The following is a 21,738-nucleotide window of genomic DNA, read 5'->3' as shown; positions in this document are numbered from 1 at the left end:
GTGATCGCTTCGTAGCAACAAAATGGCGCCATCGGAGGTTCGCGTTCTGAAGCGAAGCTTACCCCCTTGGAACTTAACACGGAGGGATTTACCAAATCCCGAGCTTCCAGAGCCCAACACTAGAGGAGAAGCAGAGCAACAAGCAAAGTCAATTCAAAGTCATTTCTTCATATCAGTTCATCTGAATACAATATAATTCATACTAAAATCCTTTTTTACCTCACACTTCATCATGCAAAATTTACAGCGTAAAAGAACATTAAAAAATGAGGATGTTATAAATCTGACCCATTCCATCCTTATTAACATTTGATGCATTTTTGTTATTTTGCTAAACGATTTTCATACACGAATGCAACCAAAAACAAGTTGAAGGTACAATAAAACAGGTCAAGGCCAAAACACACTGAAACTTGTACTTCCCATGATGCAACTTAAAGGAACACGCCGACTTATTGGGAATTTAGCTTATTCACCGTAACCCCCAGAGTTAAACAAGTCGATTCATATCCTTCTCATCTCCATGCATGCTGTAAGGCTGTCTGACGGCTCCAGTGGCATCAGGCCAGCACAGAACATGCAGGTGAATGGTTCCAGCAATCCTACTGCTCCAAATAAGTGACAAAATAACGCCAACATGTTCCTATTTACGTGTTATGATTTATAGAGTCACAGCGTGTACAAAAAACAACTTAACATGAGACACAGCCGTCTTCTAACTGTAAACAAACCAGGAATTATATTTTCAGGCGGAAGAATATAGTACTTGGGCAGAGTGATATGCTCACAGCAAGCCTGTCTGAGAATATAGTTCCCGGTTTGTTTACGGTTAGAAGATGGCTGTGTCTCATGTTACGTTGTTTTTTGTACACGCTGTGACTATACAAATCACAACATGTAAATAGGAACATGTTGGCGTTATTTTGTCACTTTTGTCACAATTCGAAGCAGTAGGCTAGTTGGAACCAGTTACCTGCAGGATCTGTGCTGGGCTAAGCTAATGCTGGAACCGTCAGACAGCGTTACAGCACGCATGGAGATGAGAAGGGTATGTATTGACTTGTCTAACTCTGGGGGTTAAAGTGAATAAGCTAAATTCCCAATAAGTTGGCGTGTTCCTTTAATAGTGTCTGTTAGACCCAAAATGCCCACATCTTTCAAACTCCACAACACTAGTCCTAATGCAGACTTTATAAGTTTATAAATCTCAAGCCCAATCTGAAACAACTGTACCGACATCATCAGGAAGCCCAGAGGACGTTATACAATGGTGTTCACAGGCTGAGCAGTACGCGGCGTTGCCCTTTAAATTCCTCCACATTAAATCTCTGTATGCACACACAAAACTAAAACTGCACCAAAGGAATAGAAAAAGAGAGCACACATTACAGACAGTAAACAGGGGTCTATTTTATTTTGAACAAGTCTTTTAATTAATGCATTTCAAGTACTCCAAAAATTACATCTCTTTGCACAATACAATTTTAAATTTTTTTTTTTGTAAAAATGTTCAAAGTGAACAAAAATTTCCGATACTGTATAAAACACAGTGAACATTAAAATCAGACAGTAGTATTACTTTTTAATCTTGTGTTCTTTCGGCCTACATCACCTACAACATTTGAACTCAATTTGGACATTTTCAGTGCACGTTTATCTAAAAACTTTACCAAGACTACGAAATTAAAAAGAAAGTAAATTTACAGGCATTATTCTTCTGCTCTTCTACCCAAACCATGCCACAGGGGAACAAAGACAAAAATGAGAATGTAACATGAACTCCATCACCCTGAATTGTTTTACCATTGATGATGGTGGAGAAAAGTATCATAAGCAGACTTCAGTTCAACTAGCACACAAAGAACATAAATAACTTAGGAGGAGATGAAGGTTTGTCACATATGAACATCTTTGAACAACCTACTCTGTAATTAGAATACAAAAAATTAAACCGATGTATCAAAATGTAATTTTTCATTTTCAAATGAAATGCAAATTTTCGAAGTACTGTACAAGTTTACATGTAAATCCGCGAGGCTTAACGGGCGCGATCCAGCCTAGAAGAGGAATTTTAAAAAGAGCTCCATTTTGTACAGACATGTTATATTGACCGCTGACCTGCCTAATTCATCTGCCATGTGAAATAAAGTTTTAACTGTGAGACACATCGATTTTAATGTCCCCTCCAGAGCACATGTGATTATTACAACAATCAGGACAGTGTTATTAGTTGTGATTAGTATTGCATGCGTTTACAAATAATAATGCCAGAATAAAATAAAATCAAGAGCATAAAACGTACTTTGCCGAATATATAATGCAAAATTCCCACTTGAATTTCACCCACTTGCCAAATCTGAATGGTGGGTGAAATGCTTGCGTGATAAATAAATCATGAGATTTTGCACAACATATCATGGCCAGATTATCACATCCTTTTGGTTAGTGTTATCATTATCAAAAATTCCCCCCCCATACTGTGCTGCAGCGAGGGGAGAAAGAAAACACCTGAGGTCAAACAATCCAACAAAAAAAAAAATATCACATCTCCTTCACTTCTTTAAAGTGGCTCCAGAAACTTTACAGGTGCTTCCTGTATTTTTATAAAACCTGTGCACAAAAAGATCAGTTGTATAAAGTTTTATGGCACGCTGATGTTAACTCAAACAGAAACCTGCACTCATGAGCTCTCAAGGGGATTCAGTACGTGATGAAATATGACCGGGAGATAATTGCAGGTGAGTTGTAAATTAAACAGCAGCTTGTCTCTTGTGAAACTAGTGAACACACTGAGGAAATGTGTGAATAGTGTGACAATACTGCTGCTGTATACTGCTCCTTCCACTTGTTTTAAGACTAACATTAATAGCTGTCAAAGTAAATAGTGTTGCGTGACATACAAATATTACAGACCTTGGTCAATTATTAGTCACATTTAATAAATGTGTCTGCATGCCCACATTGAAAAGTTCTTAGATTCGCTATCTGAAGAATAATAGAATTACTTTTTTTGTACATCCACACCGGAGTCATTTTTTAAATTTATTTCCACACTCCTGATTACTAACTCTGTAACATGATACACTCTCACTTCTAAACTAAGTCACAGCAGCCTTTATGTTCCCTCGCCTTCATATCTAGAATCATCATCAGCTTCAGTTAGTGGTTATTCATTCTTCATTATCAAAAACAAAATCGGTAAAGACAATAAAAGGTGATCTTCCCTTTCTGTTCCCATGACTCTTTACCTCATCTAGCTTGTTACACAACATGAGCAAATCATGTTAGCAAGACAATAAAAGAAAAATGAACAAAGGGACCTTGAACAGACAAGGCCTAAAAAGTGGGATATGGTGACCTTGTTCAAATTCGAAATCTAGCAATCTAACCAAAGTGAAAGAGATCCACCTGACTGGACGGCTGCGAAGAGAACTTGATGGCGCCAAATCCTCAACAGCAACGTCCAAGGAACTCATCACAACCATCATTCCTTCAATTATGTGTTAAGAGTCCTGAGAGCACTAACCGAAAAATAAAAGAAAAGTGAAGAATTACACATTTACAGTAGAAGAAATAGTTTGTTTTCACTTATGATACACTAAATATGTACAGTCACATGCAGAAGACGGTCTGCACGAGAGACCGGAGCCTGTGTCTTTTGCCGTTTGACATGTGTAAATCACAAAAGTGCCGCAAATCCCCACTGAATGTCTCTCATTCCTGGCTAGAACGGCGAAAGAAAATCACGGAACAATTCACCAGCAGCCACGAGAGTTGTCACTCAAGAAGACGTTGCAATAGAACAAAAAACACATCACAGAATGTACTAAAGCTACAGATGATTCCTTAACTCCTTGGCACTCCTTAAAAGAAAAAGAAAAAGATGGAACGGGATGCTAGATAGCACTGCATTGGAAATGGCTGATGTTTGAGTCCACTCCACAAAGAGCCAATCGAGTTGCTAGATAGTATTTTCTCTTTTTCACGTGTCTGTTTTGTCTGTAAATGGAGGATATGATGATGACTAACAACCATGTCAGGCTTTTCTTTGGATGGAGTGACGCTTTTGTTTCCCACTGTAGGCACAAGGAGGAGCCAAGGCATTGGGGGGAGGGGGGCAGGATGCAGGGTCTCAGCGTCTCATCTGGCCCATCTGATAGTTCTCTCTGGGCTGACGGTGGTGCCTCTGGGGTTGCGCCTGCCGCTGAGGCTGCCTCTGGGGTTGCCTCTGGCCGCCGTGTCCGTGCTGGTGGGCGTGCGGGTGCTGAGACTGGTGCTGCACCTGGGAGTTAGCATGCTGCTGCTGCTGCTGCTGCTGCTGCTGCGCTCGCCGCCTCTTCAAAGTGCCTGTCAGGAGAGAGGCCGTTAATTGAGCTTGTTAAAAGACAGACTGCGGGTTTACTGCAAACTAAATTGCACCTACGGACGCTCTGCTACTGATGCCTACACTGCAATAACAACAATCTTGCAAGTTCATTACATGTGACACTGTGAGAGATGAGTCCAATGAAATTGCAGCCTCAGGCTGTATCAGACTGTACGTCCAATATCAATTTGGAGGCATGTCAGATGATGTCACTTGCATGGCATTTTTATTGTGTTAATGACCTGTTAAGGGACTACGGGCGGAAAATAGCACTTGTGCTACAACCTGGTGCAATGCATCTCTCCTTGTTTTTATACATGGTTAATGTTAACTTGTGCATTATCCCCGTTTTAAATAAAATGAATCTAAAAAGTAAAGTGTGGCGAATCATAGCGCTACAATCGCAAAAAAATAAAACTTTAGTCATTCCTCTTCACCGCTCTCAAGTTTTGGCCATGGTGCTGCCACTTTGCATTGAAAAACCTCTAAAGGAGGAGAGTGTGGACTAGCTTGTGGAAAAAAAGGATGTGGAATGCAATTCTGCAAAATGATTGGTTTGCAAACGTAGGTCATAGTAGCAGTCAGATTGTGGCATTTTGGTCCTAAATATCTGACCTGAGCCTTTTTTGGTTGTTTTAGCTTTAAATCGTCCATTAGACATGTCTCCCAGTGTGACCCAGGACCACTGCTTGTGTTTGATGACCAAAGATTTCAACAAGTTTCTCTCACACAGTATGGCAATAAAGAAGATTTTACTAAACTCCCTCTATGTTCATTTAATGGCATTCATACCAAACCTAAGGATTTGAAATAATAATTAAAAAAACTATAGTAAAGAATATATAGAAATAAATCAAACATATGATACTGTTCACATTCATGTATGGGTATGAGCCCTTCAGCCTGTGCAAATGTGCCAGATTCACTTTCTTTCGGAGTGTAACTTATTTTAAAAAGTTCAATGCTGAAAGTTGAAACCTAAAATGAGTTTCACAAACACTGTGACCACTGTAATTGGAAATGTTAAGAATTTGAGCTTATTCCATTGCAACAATCATCAAATGTATCAACAATTTGATCATATACCTATTGAGATAACAAAAAAACAACAACAGTGTAATATCTGGTTAACATACCTGTAATTCTGCCTAACGTTTTTTATTTATTGAGGTATGTAAACATCTTGAAAATATATACCTTTAGTTTTTTTCATTTTTTCACACTATGCATGTTGCTTAACATATGCAATAACCAGGACAGTTTATTGTTAGGGGATGGACACAATATCACAAACACCTTTAATACAACAACCCTTCAACTACAAATTAACAACATTTTTCAACTCGTTTCAGTGCAGTTGGGTGGCAGGTGGTACATCCATGTGAACAGGTTAACTGTTGACACATGACAAAAACATGGTTTATCAGTCAAATGGCAAACGATGTAAACCATGTGTAACCATTTAGAAAATATTTATAAATAAGTTCAATCTTCTCTGGTGAGATTAACTTTCTTTGTAAATTTCTGGACTTACCTGGAAGTGGTTTGGGAGGGGGAAGTTTGGGGTTACTGCTTGGTGTATGCACACTACAGATCTTAATGAAGCCAGCCATGAGCATGATGAGGGCGATACCCATCAATAACACTGCCCACCAATGGGCCTAGAGAAGAGAATGAAGCACAAATCAAGCACAGTCAATACAAAAACACCTCATAATAATAACCAATCATCCGATCAGAATCAAGAAGTTAATAATTACCACAATCCACTCTGCAATGTTTTCATAGAGCTCTGGGTTGAAGATGGCCTTCTTCAGCCTGGCCAGCGGTCCGTCTGCATCCACCAGACGGCACTTCATGAAAACGTCGCAGTAGCCCTTGAAGTCATTGCACGGCGAGCCGGCTGGCAGCGTGGTCACTTTCTTATTGAAGAAACGAGCCAGGCGCTCTGATCCTGTGCTGCTGCATGTGTTGGGATTCACTGTGGAGATGAATCACAGACAGTCAACACCATTTAAATTATAAAGACAAAATCTCAAGCACATTATATTTAAAAGGTGATCAAGGTGGGGGGGAGGAAAAAAAGGTAAATGACTCACTCTTCTCCATGCAGCACACATGGCAAAGCTCCGTCTCATCCTTGCCATCTTGGCTGGCACAGGTGCACGCTTCAAGCCCATACTTCTCACAAATGGAGCCAGAGCAGCCCTGTGGGGGAGGAGCATGAGGACAGGCAAGATCAGACGCTGACTGGTATGAAAATAAAGATGCTATAATAACCAGTTCTTCTAGGTGTCAAGTATTCAGCCACTTACCCCGTTGAGGCAGACTTGAGTCTCTCCGTGGCAGGCGGTGAAGTTGGCCTTGGGCTCAGATGTGGGGCACTGGGCACCGACTCCATTACACATGCCCTGGTGAGCGCACTCTGACTCCTCTCTGCACTTCTCATTACGACCCTTGTAAGAGCATTCCGCTGTACAACAAGGACCCTGGCTGGGACTGGAGGGAAACAGAAGAGTTTGGTCAAGAATAATCACAAATCAAGTCAGGCAAACAAAAACACAAAAATAACATCCACATCTACCTGCAGACTTTGTTTGGCTTTAATTTGCACTTCTTGTTGTCAGCTTGGTTGGCATCATAGCAGCACAGGTCCCTGCACTGATCACTGTAGCCACAGTCACACTCCTCTCCTGGCTCCACCAGGCCATTTCCACAGATGGGCTGACCCGACTCTGTTTAGGAAGGAAAAATATAATAATGAACCTGGTCCCCAAAAACTGGAACATGTTTAATATTTTGACTTCTTGTACTGAAGGCTAAAAGTGTATAAGAAATCAGACATTTACTATGAGATCTGTCTCATTACAAAACCCAACCTAACAAATACTGTTAGAGAGTTAGTTGCTGCAATAAAACAGGGAAACAAAACCAAAGTCTTTAAATAGAAGCAGACCATTGATAGAGTCAAATGCAACATTAAACTCAAACACACTCTTTGTAAAGTTTGGTTGAGGAAAGGCAGGTGTACCGAGGTATTGGAAGCCTACACCAATATCTAATATTTTTATATCAGCCAAGATGGATATGCATGAGACTTCAAACAACAGCATGTGCTAAATAGATTAAGCTTTTTAGTTGTTTGTTATGTTACTGATTTGACAGTTGTATTAAGTGTGACACTTGCAAAAAGAAAAAACAAGATTACAAAACAAAATATGCCAAATACTGTCAGTAAAAATAACACTGGACTAAAGTCAAGATTGCATTTCAAAGCTAATACCAGCCAATGTGTTGGTGCTTCTCAAGTTGGCTGAAATAAATCACTAATTAGGGCACCAGGGTTAAACTCTCACACACTCATTAGTACAGGGAGAGCAGAATCAGAATTTACAAAACCTCAAGTTGGACAGTTAAGATGAAAACGTACCAACAAAACAGTTGCTTCTCTTCTTCTCCAGCACCTGGCTGATGTTGCGCACACTACAGATGGAGAACTTATTGTTGTTGAGCTTGTCTCCTGATGTAGCTCTTGCATACATGATATAATTGCCCTTCTCCTTCTTGTCTTGGCTCTTGGATTCTCCTGGGGTGCACTCAGATCCAGAGTCGTGCTGAGAATGAGAAAAAAATAAAATAAAAATAAAAACAGGTTAAAAGAAGAAGGGAGAAAGTGTGCAAGCCTAATAAATTCATTCTCACTGTGCATAAATGTGGCACGTCTAAGTAACTCACCGGGGAGCCAAAGTTGTGTCCTACTTCATGTGCAAAAGTGATATGGGAGACTTTTGGAGGTACGTGGGAGGCATAGTTCTGTACAGTGATTATACCGGTGTTGAGAGATTTCTTTTTTCCGTCTGAGTATAGCTTGCTTTTTTCACAGATGCCTCCAGAGCTCCCTGGGAAAGAAAAGCACAAGTTAGAACAAACCTTCCAAACCCCAGCTACAAAACCTGAAGAATTTTGCTCCTTAAAGAGGGAGAATCTTGATAAATGTCATGACAGTTTTTCAATTAATGTCCAGATGACATAATGGCTTACTTCAAAACATAATGAGTGTATTTGTCAACATGTTTACAGAACATGTTAAATTCAAATTGTTTGTCATTGCCAGCAGGAGACACATAACCTCCAACAGCAAATTGAAGATTGAGCAATATTTTCCATTAAAACTTAAGAATGTAGCACATAAATCATCTTAGTTACTATTTCACCAGTAACAGAGTGCAACCAATATATAGCTAGGGCCATGATGAAAACCTTTGAGAATCATCACATCTGCACATTGTCTGAATTGATATTTGAAGCACAAATCAACATCGGAATCAGCATTTGCAATCCCAAATTAAAGTAAATACTGTAAATCTCAGGTGCTCTCTTAGAATAATCTCATATTCAACCAATTATCATAACCAATAATATCATAACCAATTCAACCACATTATCACAAGGGTGTCCCTTGTGATAATGTGCATCCAACCCAGTACAAAGAATATGATACATTACATTATGCGATATATAATGCTTTAAAAATAGGACCGATTTGATGAGTGGGGGGGTTCAGGGGGGGATGTGTTCATGTTGTGAGCTGTATGCTCTGTGTTTTGTTATAAATCAAAATAAAAACTGTTAATCTAAAAAAAAAAGAAGAAGAAAAAAAAAAAGATTATTTGCAGTTTCTGATCACTGATGTCTTTCAGTACCTGAGGGGGCTCCCACCCAGGCCAAACCCAACACCCCGTCATCAAAGTCTCTGTCGGTGAACACATAAGCCAAGCAGTAGTCGTCATGGTTCTGTTCCGAGTTCAGCTCCAGGAACTTCTCCACGCCGATGTTGGCAAAACGGAACGGGTTGGATCGGTCCCTCTCATCACTGGTGGTGTTTATCTACACAAGACAATGATGATGAGGTCAGAGGGTAGAGGAAGTGATCAAATCTAAAATCAACAAAAAGACTTAAAATAGGTAGGACACTTACCCTGATCCTTTTCACCATGAAGCTGATGTTGCGAATGCCCATGAAATCTGTGCCCTGATAGATAGCATCAATGGCCTTGACATGACTGGATATCTGAAAGAGTAAGACGTAACAAAAAAGCTTCACTTACAAGTGTACTTTACTGTACTTTACAGTACTGTGTTTTGTCCACCTCAGCCTGCTAGTGTTTCCCACAGCCGAACTCACTACAGTACGAATGAAAATTATAGCGTGTGAATGTTATTATTATAATACTAATTAGTAGTGCTGGCGAGATTAAGCCTCATGAAACTTTCCAGCAAAGTGGTTTGCAAAATGTTTCATTTCTCGAGGCGTCATTTGCTCACAATACCACCTGTTGGTACCTGATACACAGAGACAGTTTTGACTGAATTTTGCACCAGTAAAGACTTTGACTTGACTAACGGCGTACATTTTTTTATTGCGAGATCAACGTTCTTTTTGGCCCAGCAAACTTTGTAGTTTTTTCACATGTTGCAACAACTAGTAACGTTAGAAAAACTACAACACCACACCGGGTGCCTGTTGCACAAAAGTAGAATAAAGAAATCCAGGATAACTGAAAAAGCGCAGCTTGACTTAGTGTGATCCACTCATCGCAGCTTAATTGGTTGCACGTTTGCTGAGCCAGGATAAGTAGGTGAAGCTATGTTAAGCCAGGTGTACATAGCTGGGATAAGTGCAAGTCCACGGCTTTCTTAAATAGACCACGGTATCGATCACAGATTTACTGATGCAGAAATGGAAAAGACCTGTGCAGCATGTGTTTCACCCGCTGAGCAGCAGCTTCTAATGGAAATTTATGAGAAGGTGAAACACATAATATGCAAAAAGGGAAATAGGCTACGGCTGTTATCAAACGGAAAAAAAGCCCGACAGACAATAGCGGACCGACTGAATACGTATGGATTAAAAAAAAAAAATCGACTTAGTTACTCCATGTTTTAATTGCTTTAATATGCCTGTTTTTATGTGCTAAATGTGCTGGTTTTAGTGTAAAGTGTCTTTGAGTAGCCTGTAAAGCACTATATAAATACAATTCATTATTATTTAGCCTACGTTGCCTTAAAAGTGAGCAGAGGGAATTCTTGTTGCTCGGGAAATTTACCCTATGGACTAGGCTTAATTTCAAACCCTTATTCATAATGCGAGAATATGTTTTACAACCATATGCACAAATCTCCATAAGCTATGTCTAATACTAAATATCTTTCTACAATTAATGTTCATACAGAACAAGCATGACTGGACAAAAACTAGAAAAAGAAGTGACTTCAATACAGACTGTAAGCATATCTGTAAACCAATGTAGCCTGTTCATGTTTTTTTTCTCACTCCCAAGCTCAAAGATGACAAGTGACAGCACTAAAATAAAATGATTAAGAAGCTTTGTGGCATTCCAACACATTCTCACTCCCATTTGGTAAAAAAAAGGACGTTTGATCAGGTGCCATTGTCGTCGTTATTGACGCTAAAAGTCCCCTTTTAGAGTCTGCTGCACGGTGTGGGAGGATCCCCCTGCCTCCCCCCGCCTCCCCGTATTGCACGGGGCACATTTCACGGTGACAGCAGCGGAGGAAAAGCCCATTTCCTCCGTATCGTGCCACTTTATCTCAGGGTGCCAGTGCAACCATTTCTTACCATCTCAACAACTGCAATAGTAGGATTTAAATCAAACTCGTGACAGGAATAGTGACAAGTAATGCATGTTAATAAAATGAAGCAGAACACATTCAGAAGACAACGGAATAACTGTTAAACGGAATAACCAAGTCAAAGCTAAATTCATCCAGGATAACCTGAATATCCCGGCTTAATCCCTTATCTTGGTTTTGTGCAACAGGCCCCGGATCTAGCTAGACCGGAAACTAAACAACAGGCACGCTGCACACACTTGTTTGCACTTGCTTGCGAGCTGGCCAAAGAGTAGTACATACCTGCAAACTAGTTGCTTTTCGACGAGAATCGCTTTGAATGGGGTCCGGGACCCGGTGCTAATACGGCACCAGTGCCTTAACGACCGTTATCTACCAGACCAAATGGCAACGCGGATTTCGGTGCCTTATTTAGGTGCCACTTAGATGCCTGCGCTTCTTTCTGATGCTCCGAAAACGGACGTTAGAGGGAACTGAAACATTGCCGCACAGGAGGCCAGTCAACACTACATTTAGCAGCAGGTAACGTTAGCCTACCGTTAGCTAGCAGCTGGATTAAACACAGTTAAAATGTTTACAGCTAAACGGTGCAAAGTGTGTCTGTATTTCACTGGAGAGGACTCCAACACCGGACTGTAGCTGCCGTTGTCTGAAAAACACAGTCATGATGTTATGTTGCTCACTTCGCCAGCCTCGTGGTGCATTCACTGTAATTGTAAAATACCCTTTTCCCATCCAGTGGTTGTTTTCACCGTTTTGTGCTCCTTTTTTTTTTTTTAGATCAACTTTTTATTGTTTTATATTTTTGAACATACAGAACAGACAAATACAATTGAACAAGGTGCTCCTTTTTTTTTAAATCTATATATCTTTCGGTTCAGGCACCGTTTTAAAAGTATCGTATCATGTTGATAAGAACATTAAAATGAGAAATAAATAATGGGACAAAAAGAAATCAAGGGACATTTAAAATAGATAAAAATTAATTGGGAGTTAACTATGACATTAATGCGATTAATCGCGATTAAATATTTTAATCGTTTGACAGCACTACTGTATAATAAACCAATTTCCTTGAGAGGAATGCAGCTATCAAACGTGTGTAAATCAATAGGGTCATAATATAATAGCAGGAGGGGTTATTTTAGTAGCTATTCTTAAATTGGTACATTGCAATGGTTTAACTGGGCAGAGGGCAGTGAATGTGAGCGTGTAGATCACGGATGTATAATAAAACAGTGTGGATTCAAACCACTTCATACACCAGTCACGTGGTACGGATGGGCAACGAGGCTTCAGATGTCATCAATAACCTCATCTGTCTAAAACAATACTAGCCTCGATACGCGCTTCACGGAAAACTTCCGGGATTTCTCAACACATGCTTCGAAGCCTTGGCACGGAACGTAACATCACTACTAATTAGCCTTTATACTCTTGTATGTGATGTTACTGCTGGGTTAAAAAATTGCCTCTCCACTAACTAAAAAAAAACTAAATACTGACTGTATAAATGTTTTTAAATCTAATTCTAACAGCACCACAGTAGCATCAAGTATGTCAAGTGAGTGACAGGGACAGTGTATTACCTGTGCAATCACAGCCTCTCTGGTCTTGTAGTACTTGTAGAAGAGGTGATCAGTCTGAATGAAAAGCTGGCAGGTGTTTTTCTCAACCTGGGCCATCCTCTTCTTCCTCAGCAGCACTGGTTCATTAAAGGCTGCCTCAGTGTGGAGCACCTGGTGTGAGAAGATGAAGAGTAGAAAATAGACAGTTAAATAAAACATAAATATAACATTTCAACCAAACAGTGGCTAAATAAATAATGTCCGGTATTTTTAGGCTGTGGTTTTTCAGCTGCAGTTCAGTATGTTGCTGTGGAAAATGTACTGTATGTGTCACACACAATAATATGGTGGGGGGAAAAAGTAAGAAATGAGAACATTATAATACAGATGTTTTGGTTTGGGAAACATATATTGATAATATTTTATTTTTGGTTCGCGTGATACAAATTGAACAAGGACATATGAAATTTCCAGCTAGCATCTTTGTTTGGATTAGAAAAAAGTGGTTGGAAATCTTTTTTTGTCATACAGTGGACTGAATATTTTTTCATGAAGCTTAGAAGAGTCCCTGAGGATTCTAGAAAATATTCAGAACAGCAGTCAGTGTTGTAAATTGGCCTGCAGGGTTTTTCAAAGATCACTGGACAGTGAGATTAAACTAGCTTTCCACAATTCATAGAGATTTTTTGCCATTCGAGAATTGATATAAAATTGTCAAAAAAATAACACATTAAGACACCAAGTAAGTAAGCCAGGAAGACTATCTTATGTTACTCACTCATTCTCCTCACTCTCCTTCTTCTTCTTAGCAGGTGATTAGGGGCGTTTACTATTTTAGTTAAACCAACCAATTAAATGTTGAATTAAAAAATTGATGATGTCACGATGGGGCCTAATTGCCAAGGACTTTTCTAATTTATCATTTTTATTGTGCGTGTCAATAAATAATTGTTCACTCAAAATGAGCTCTCTCCTGATTGAAATGGTCTCACTAAATTGAAATGGCTACAATGGGAACTGACATCATCACACATTAATACAATTCCCAATCCCCTCATTTAATGTGTCAGCTTTCCAGTCATACCCAATTTATGCAACTCCAAGACCCCAGTATGCAAAATTATTAAAATACACCATTTTAGAATAGGCAAAAAATAACACCTGTATTCTGCATGAGAAAAACTGCATGGTTATTGCCCAAACTGCATAGGATTAGCATAAAGGCTGTATGGTAAATCCGTAAAGGGGAGACTTGTGGGTACCCACACAAACACTTTTCATTCAGATATTTTGAATTGAGGTCAAGGGACCCCTTTAAAAATGACCACGCTAGTTTTTCCCTCACCAAACTTCAGCCTAACTTTGGAGCATTATTTAGCCACGTTGCCGACAAGCATTACATAGTTGGTACCATTAGATTCCTTAGATCGTCTAGTTTCGTATGATATGAATATCTTCACTCTATCTTCACATCTGAGCCTGCTACAGATTCTGAAAGACAAAAGGTTGTCCGGGCCCGCCGGAGGGGCGGCGGAATGTCAAGGTGTTAACTAATGTTTGACCAGTTAACAAAACAGTATCCAAGCTTACTTGATTAGTATTGTGTGTTGAGGAGTAGTAATGTCACTTTTTTCATAGTTTTAAACATACAATATTTCCATGGGAATTATAATTTTATGGACATTTGCTGCCATTTGTTGTGGATTTCAGGCTCTGCATACATCCCTAATTTAGACAAAAAAGTACAAAACATTTAGCAAACAACTTTTATTTCCTGCTATTGTGAGGAGCTACTAACTAATGCAAATGAAATTGAGCTGAGATAGGCTATTCTTACCATTCAAAATAACCTCAAAGTGCACACAGAGACTTAAAAAGGCATCCATGGGTATCTCTGAACCTGACTAAGAAAGAAAAATGTAAATTTCCCCCAAAAACCAAACTCCTTTTAATAGTCACTGAAAGGGTTTACTGTGGTCAAGTTCACCTTGGGTGGCTCCTCTACGGCCGAGGCTTGGTACTTCTTCATCCTTTCAAACACTGAGCTATCAGCACAGCCTCCCTCTGGGCCATACTTGTGCGGGTAGTCTGAGTGAGAGAGGCAGACACAACACAGTTAGGATTATGGGAGACAATGTTAGCTACTTAACCCCCTGAGTCTCTCTATTTCTGGCGCTATTCATGATCAGCTAATGGATGTACTTACATGCCACTTGAGCCTAGCTTTGCTATGTGAGCTGCTACTTTCATGTTGCTCTCATTAGCGATTCCTCTCACACTTGGGTTTAATTTGCCCCTCAGCCACTTACAATATGTACACAGATGATTTAAAAAATAAGGGGTGTCAGTGTAGTGAAGTATGCTTGGTGCTCACTATTAGTACCAACATTGTAAAGACTTCTAAAATCAGCCAGTAGCCCGAGAGAAAGGTTGTGTTACTCAGCTAATGAGTACCCCGGGTATCTCTGTTCCTTGGGGGGGTGGGGGGTGGGGTGGGGGGGGGGGGTGTCGATCACACCAGTCTGCCTCCATCAGCTGAGCTGCCCTAACCTTGCACTTCCCGGGTTCACACATTTACATATGTGTGCATCCATTTAAAAATACTTGATGATTTCATCATGTCAAAGTATTTGCGTAGCTGAAGTAGCTGGGGACTCACGTATGTCGTCTTCGTGATAGATGACTGAGTGGAAGGGCACGTTTTTGCCCTCCAGGTATCTCTCAGCAGGCTCCACGTAGTAGTTGCCATGATAGCTCTGAATGAAGCCCTCAAACTTACCATCCACGATGGAGCCATGAGTCAGGGTACCTTTCTCACCTACGAATCCAAATTACAGAGGATTGACACAAGATCAAGCATCACTAGAGTGATACATAAAAACCAAAAGAATATTAAAATGAGAAGTACAAACTTACCGTAGATTTCTCCAGTATAGATATGAGAGGTATCAAATGGAATCTCGTCTCCTGAAACGTCTACCTTGAAATCTTGGGCAAACAAGTTGGTTTCCCTCTTCATTCGTAAATTAAAATGCCTGAAATCAAAGAAATAAAACTATAGGCAATAGAAAAAAAAGACATTTTAATGTGATAAGAGAGAGGTGATAACATGGGAAAAGTGTCATCTATATTGCGAAAAGTTTGTTTCCGAAACCGTCTGCTGTTATTATCCATTTCACACAGTGGTCTCACCTTGGAAGGTAAGCAATATTCACGCGGTCTTTGAGAAAAAAAAAGAAAATGCAAAGGAAAGGGGGAAAAGGTAAAAGAAAGAGCATGCCATAGTTTGGCAAAGAGAAAACATCTACGCTGTTTTCTGTTGCAGAAGGAAAACTGCTGTCTTATCTTGTAAGACACGGAACAGAAAATAAGAACATCTTAAGATGCTGACACACCAAGGAGATTATTGGCCGTTGGACAGTCTGGGCGACGTCAGTGACTCAAATCTGTTCAGTGTGTCCCGTGCCGTCGTCAGTCTGGGGGGCTGTTGGCGTTCATTTTGGCCGACCTGACACGTTCAGTCGGAGACAGGGCAGTCGGGACTCACCCGGAAATGGCAGGTGGAATGAGGTGACTAGAGTATCTCAAAATCTGACGAAAAGCTTCTAAACTGACCTTTGTTGAGCTGAAATGAAGACAGATTCAGCAACTGCATGGCCTATTTCTCGCTTAAAATGTTTTCAGAAACACGTTTCAGTGAACTATTTTAGTACAATATGAGATCGTATTCTGAACGGCCGCCATGACAGTCTGGCTTTGAATTTCTGGAGAAAACAAACACATGTAATTTTCTCAAAGGCAGATCAGGATACCCAGGGCTCGGTTTACACCTATCACCATTTTTAGCCACTGGGGGACCATAGGCAGGCTGGGGGAACGGATATTAATGTTAGAAAACCTCAAAGTGAAATTTCAATGCAATGGGACCTTTAAAGTGCTCACATTATGCTTTTTAGCTTTTTCCCTTTCCTTTATTGTGTTATATATCTTTTTTGTGCATGTTATAGGTTATAGCCCAAAGTCCACCCCAAAGGGACTTAACCATTTCCAACAGAAAACACTGTTCACAAACTGCTCCAAACAGCTCTATTGTAGTCCAGCCTTTACTTCCGTGACGAAAGTGCGTCACTTTGTAACACACGTTATAATGCTCGCCTAGCTGCTAGCGTGGCACGCCCTCATACTCTGCTTCTGACTAGCTAGTTGTGCTTACCTAGTTACTGCGCATGTACGACTCCCAACAAAGATGAAATAGAAGTGTGATGCCTCACTCTGTAGCTAAAACAGAGAGCTCAACACACAGGGTGAAAAGAGGAGCTGCAGCAATGTGTAGTACAACACACATATGGTGTTTTTTGAAAATGACACCATGTAAACCTATTTTGATATAACCTCTAAATACAATTATGAACCTGAAAATGAGCATAATATGAGCACTTTAAATCACATCCATACACAACACCAGCAAGTGGATGGAGCGCTGCAAATTAAATATAAGAATTTGAGTTGTGTTTTGAGCTTTGTCATGAATTCAAAGGAAAAGAAGCGGACACATTCCTTCTTTTCAAAAGAACAGAAATCTTCCTTCTGTCTGTTTGTTTGCACAGCTCTTTTCATTCTCTTCCCTATTAGGCAGCATCAGAGTTTGGGAACAGCAGGCCCTGCTACATGCAGGACGACTAACAGCCTTTGCCAAGCTCCCAGCCAGATGGTCTTGACTTTGTCATGGAGAGTGTGGACACTTTCTATCAAACAACACCACCTCTTCAAAGTGCTAGATGAAGAACCATGAAAAGACTCCATTTGTCCATCCATCCATCCATCTTCTATACCTTAAAAGGGTTCCCACCCAGGTATCAAGTGAACAGAAACGCCCTGGAAAAACCTGATTCATCACAGGGCTAACTAACAGACACACCAACACATTACAGTTGCTACTTCACCTAACTTGCATGTTTAGATTGTGGCAGGAAACTGGAACAAACCCACACTAGGGCTGCAACTAACAATCATTTTTATTATCGATGAATCTGCTAAATAATCTTCTAAATTAAAGCGATTAATTGTTCAGTCCGAAACCCCAAAATTATCAGTTTACTATGACAAAGAAAAGCAGGAAATCCTTCCAACTGAAATCCTGGAACTAGGGAATGTCTAGCATTTTTGCTTTAAAAAAAGTCTTGAACGATTAATCAACTATCAAAAATAGTTAATATAGCGAGGTAATTTCCTGCTGATCAACCAATTGATTTAATCACGTTTTCTCTAATGGAGACCATAGAAACTACACAGAAGGAACTAAGGATGAGATTTAAAATCCTCCAATCCTGACTTCCACCTTTATTCAAAAACAATGTAGGCATAGAAAATAAAATAGGGGAGGAGTTTTGCCAATTAACAGACAGGTAAATAAAGATATAGATGAGGAAACATAAAAATAGACAGAGATACAGACAGAATGTCCCTTCAGGGTAATTTCTGGGAAAACAGACAAACCTTCCATGGGCGTGAAAATCTAAATGAAGAAACTTGTCTTCATGAGAGAGCGCCCTCTTAGCCCTCTGATGGTTGCTGTGCACAAGCTCTGTGTCATAGGACAGGCCTTCATAGTGACGGATGTACTTGTTCAGGGGATTTCTATAGTGTCCTGTGTGAAAAGAACAGAGGAACTTATGTTATCAGCAAAAACAAAAAAATACAAGCATTATGAAAGGTAATTAAAAGCATTCCTTATAGAATCAAAGAAAATGACACCACAGACACCCTAGGTGTATGGATACAATCTTTTTGTCATTCATTCTGGGTTGTACATGTATGTGTACTTGTCTGTATGTAAGTGGACCAATAAATAAGATGTGTATAGGTGTGCCTCATTACACAGAAATTAAAAGATAAGGTAACCAAGATATAAGGACAAATTGGACGCTACCAAAGAAAATACTAACATCAAAGTCCATAAGTTTGTTACCGCCTTGGTACCACAGTGTGCCTGTCACATCGACTATTTTTAGCAGAGGGCAGAAAAAAAATTTGCATTAGATCATCTTATTTGAGTCTTTAAGGTGATATTAGAGTACAACAGCTACGTTTTAGAGTAAGTTATATTTTAGGTTAAAAATGGATGATCAGGCAGATGTTTGACAGGCAGGATTAAAATGATGGACATTGACAGAAAACCACTATGATCCGTGTTTTAAAATTCAGCTAAATATATTTAAGTCAAATGGCAGCCAGTTTTGGAACTGTGCTTAACAACAGCCTCCAGCGTCACAGCCTAATTTTTTCGCCACCAGAAGAGTGGGTGGTGGGTTTGAAGAAAAATGATTCCCACCAATTTCACCGCATCACACTCAAAAGCAGTCTGACGGACTCCATTTCAAGAAAACATAGTAATTTAGATTTTATTTAAGTTCTTGTTAAAGTTACATGGTTTTTTATGTTTAGACAGTAAACTAATCATACTGGCGGCAAGTCTATAAGATCTGATCTTTGCCCCTTAAACCAAGAGAAAAGTATTTTCAGTAAATATAGCATATGTAATTAGGACTGTCTGATAGGTAATTATGCCTGACTAGTGAGTCATAAATTATAGGATTCAGTGTAACTATGTAAGAAACATGGGTAAGTAGACCAGGCTTCAGCTAGTTCTCTGTTCATGGAAGTATGAAATATTTAGGTGCTAACATTAAATTTTTCATTGAGGTGACTATGAGAAGTGAAGGCTATGACTATTCTGAAGTATCTTAATCTCTTAAGGCCTACAAAAATAAGATAAACAGCTTCATAGATCATACAAACCATGCAAATTATTTAAAGACCGGTACAAAACAACATATGATTGATAACATGATGATTCTTTTGATGTTACTTTTACCACAGGCCCTATTATGTGAAAATGTTGGGACTGCTACTTTAAAATTTGACAAGGGAACCAGCTTGAGATTTAAAATATTCTGATTGCCAAATATAAACATTGCCAAAAATACTCTACAACTGACTGAGACTTTTCTAGAAGTAAATTTGAGTCCTATGTGGCTAATTGTCTTTTACTGTTAAACAATTTAAAAACACAGTAAGACAAGATACACCTTTATTGATCCTCAGCGGGAAATGCAGCAGTACAATAGACTCAACATAAATGTATACAGATTATTATAGAAATACATAATAAGAGAGGTACACAAACTAAAGTAGAATAGAATAAAATGGAAACTATACAAGAGTATTTGGAGGCAAATGACATGATAAAGGGACAGTGGTGTGATGTATAGCAGCAGTCAACAGGTCTAAACAGTGTAACGTTACACCAGACTGATATGGTTAAGTAATGAAACGCAAGCGTTTGTCTGTATTAATATAATATAGTGCAATAGTCAACGTTAACATTATAAGACAATATAGTATAATGATATAGTGAGGAGATGAGACATAATAAAAAGGTGCAGTAGTGTAGTAGTAGGTTAATATAGCATAGAACTTAATATAGAGTAACGTTACAACAATATAACAGTAGCGGTAGCTATAGGATATAGCAGATGAATTATGCCGTAACGTAGCTACATCACAAACAATACAGTATTTTTACGGAGGGGTAATTTCGTTCCAAAAAAAAACCCATACAGACCAATTATTTTCAAAATATTGAATACAGAGTTGTTGCGCCTAAGTAAAAGACAGTAACGTATGCTACGTTAAATTAACGTTAGAGAATAGCGACAATAGCATAACGCTAGCATAAGACACAGCCTTGGACAGTCTCAACACAAACTAAATTATGCCTGCAAAACTGAAAACGTGTCGGTCATATGAAGTGTAAACCCTGACACGGTGCAGGTAACATAATGACAGTGGCTTAATGTATTATTGTTGACAGAAATCGTAACGTTAGAGGCTAAAGTGTTAGCTAGCACAAAGCTAACGGTCCGTTAACCCAGTCGGCATCTCCATCTTCTCATAACAATGGCTGTCGGCGCTATTCTCACGATAACAACAAAACCGACCCAAACCTGACAAGAAAAACGGTGACAACACGCAGAAATAATTAATCAATATCGGTTTATTTCAATCAACTGCACGAATCCAAGTAAGCTTTTACACTATATATAATTTGTTAGCTTGAAGTAATACTGCAAAAAGGGTGCAGTCCTCTTCATAACAAGCAGGCCCTGCTGATCCCTCTTGTTAGCTAACGGGCTATCAGCTTTTCTCCTCTTAGCTTCATGGATTCAACACAACTTGTAAGGTTTTCTTTGGAATGCCTCACTCACCTTGGGTGTAGTTTAGTAGGTACACGAAAAGGAAAACTTCAAGAAGAAGCATGTCTGACAAATCCATTGTTAGAACATTGATACCCTTTCCACTTTATTGTCCTACTTAGATAGGCGCAGACGCCCTGTGTGTTTATTGCACCTTCCTCTCATCGCCTCCTCTCTCCAGCGTCGTGACGTCAGACGCACGGCAGCTTGGCATCCCTTCCTCCATGATCCCTTCCCCCAAATGCGTCCATGATCCAGGCCTGCATGCATTACAGTCCGCCCAGGCACACCATTAACTATGCCTGGGTGTAATGTAATATGTATACATCTTTTCCACCCACCATTAAAGGTACATTAGAAAACAGAAAAATAACACCAAAGTTGTCTTTTAATATTTCAGTGTCCAAATCAGTTCTTACATTACATATACAGTATAAAGACAGTTCAGTGACAGATCTTTCTAATACCGTTATATATTATTTTATTAAAATTTATAATTGATTTGCTTTGATAATCAAATTTTTAACTTAAACTTAAAAAAAAAAATCATTAATTTGAGCCCTATTATTTATCTGGTAGAGTAGTGGCCAAACAGCATATTTAGAGGTAATGTTGAAGATATATAGATATTATATCATATTGTGATTTGAGACTAGATATATATCATAATATGGTAAATGTTGTCTTTTCCTGGGTTTAAATGCAGCATAACAATAAAGTGATGTAACATTCTGATCTTACCAGACTGTTCTAGCTGTTTTATTATTTCCCTTTAACCACTTAATCATTATGTCCACATTATTGATGATTATTTATCTAAAATGTAATTGTGAAAATATTTTGTAAAAACACCAATTGTCAACCTTACAATATTGTCGCAATATCGACATCGAGG

The 21,738-nt window shown here is 39.3% G+C and overlaps 1 protein-coding gene across 1 annotated transcript; it reads right to left on the bottom strand.

Annotated features, from left to right (window-relative positions):
• Positions 1–1,390: 1,390 nt before the first annotated feature.
• LOC114560197 (disintegrin and metalloproteinase domain-containing protein 10) lies at positions 1,391–21,078 on the bottom strand. The gene is made up of 16 exons (XM_028585403.1): positions 20,856–21,078; positions 18,085–18,235; positions 15,505–15,623; positions 15,248–15,406; positions 14,576–14,676; positions 12,610–12,759; positions 9,345–9,437; positions 9,070–9,253; positions 8,102–8,265; positions 7,797–7,980; positions 6,951–7,101; positions 6,682–6,865; positions 6,466–6,574; positions 6,127–6,347; positions 5,901–6,027; positions 1,391–4,347 (listed from the first exon to the last, which is right to left on the bottom strand). The coding sequence occupies exons 1-16, from the start codon at positions 20,920–20,922 to the stop codon at positions 4,133–4,135; spliced, it is 2,379 nt and encodes a 792-aa protein (XP_028441204.1). The 5' UTR covers positions 20,923–21,078; the 3' UTR covers positions 1,391–4,132.
• Positions 21,079–21,738: the final 660 nt, after the last annotated feature.

The sequence above is a fragment of the Perca flavescens genome, chromosome 8, assembly GCF_004354835.1.
Source record: "Perca flavescens isolate YP-PL-M2 chromosome 8, PFLA_1.0, whole genome shotgun sequence".
Taxonomy (NCBI): domain Eukaryota; kingdom Metazoa; phylum Chordata; class Actinopteri; order Perciformes; family Percidae; genus Perca; species Perca flavescens.
This window is presented reverse-complemented; position numbering and strand designations above follow the sequence as displayed.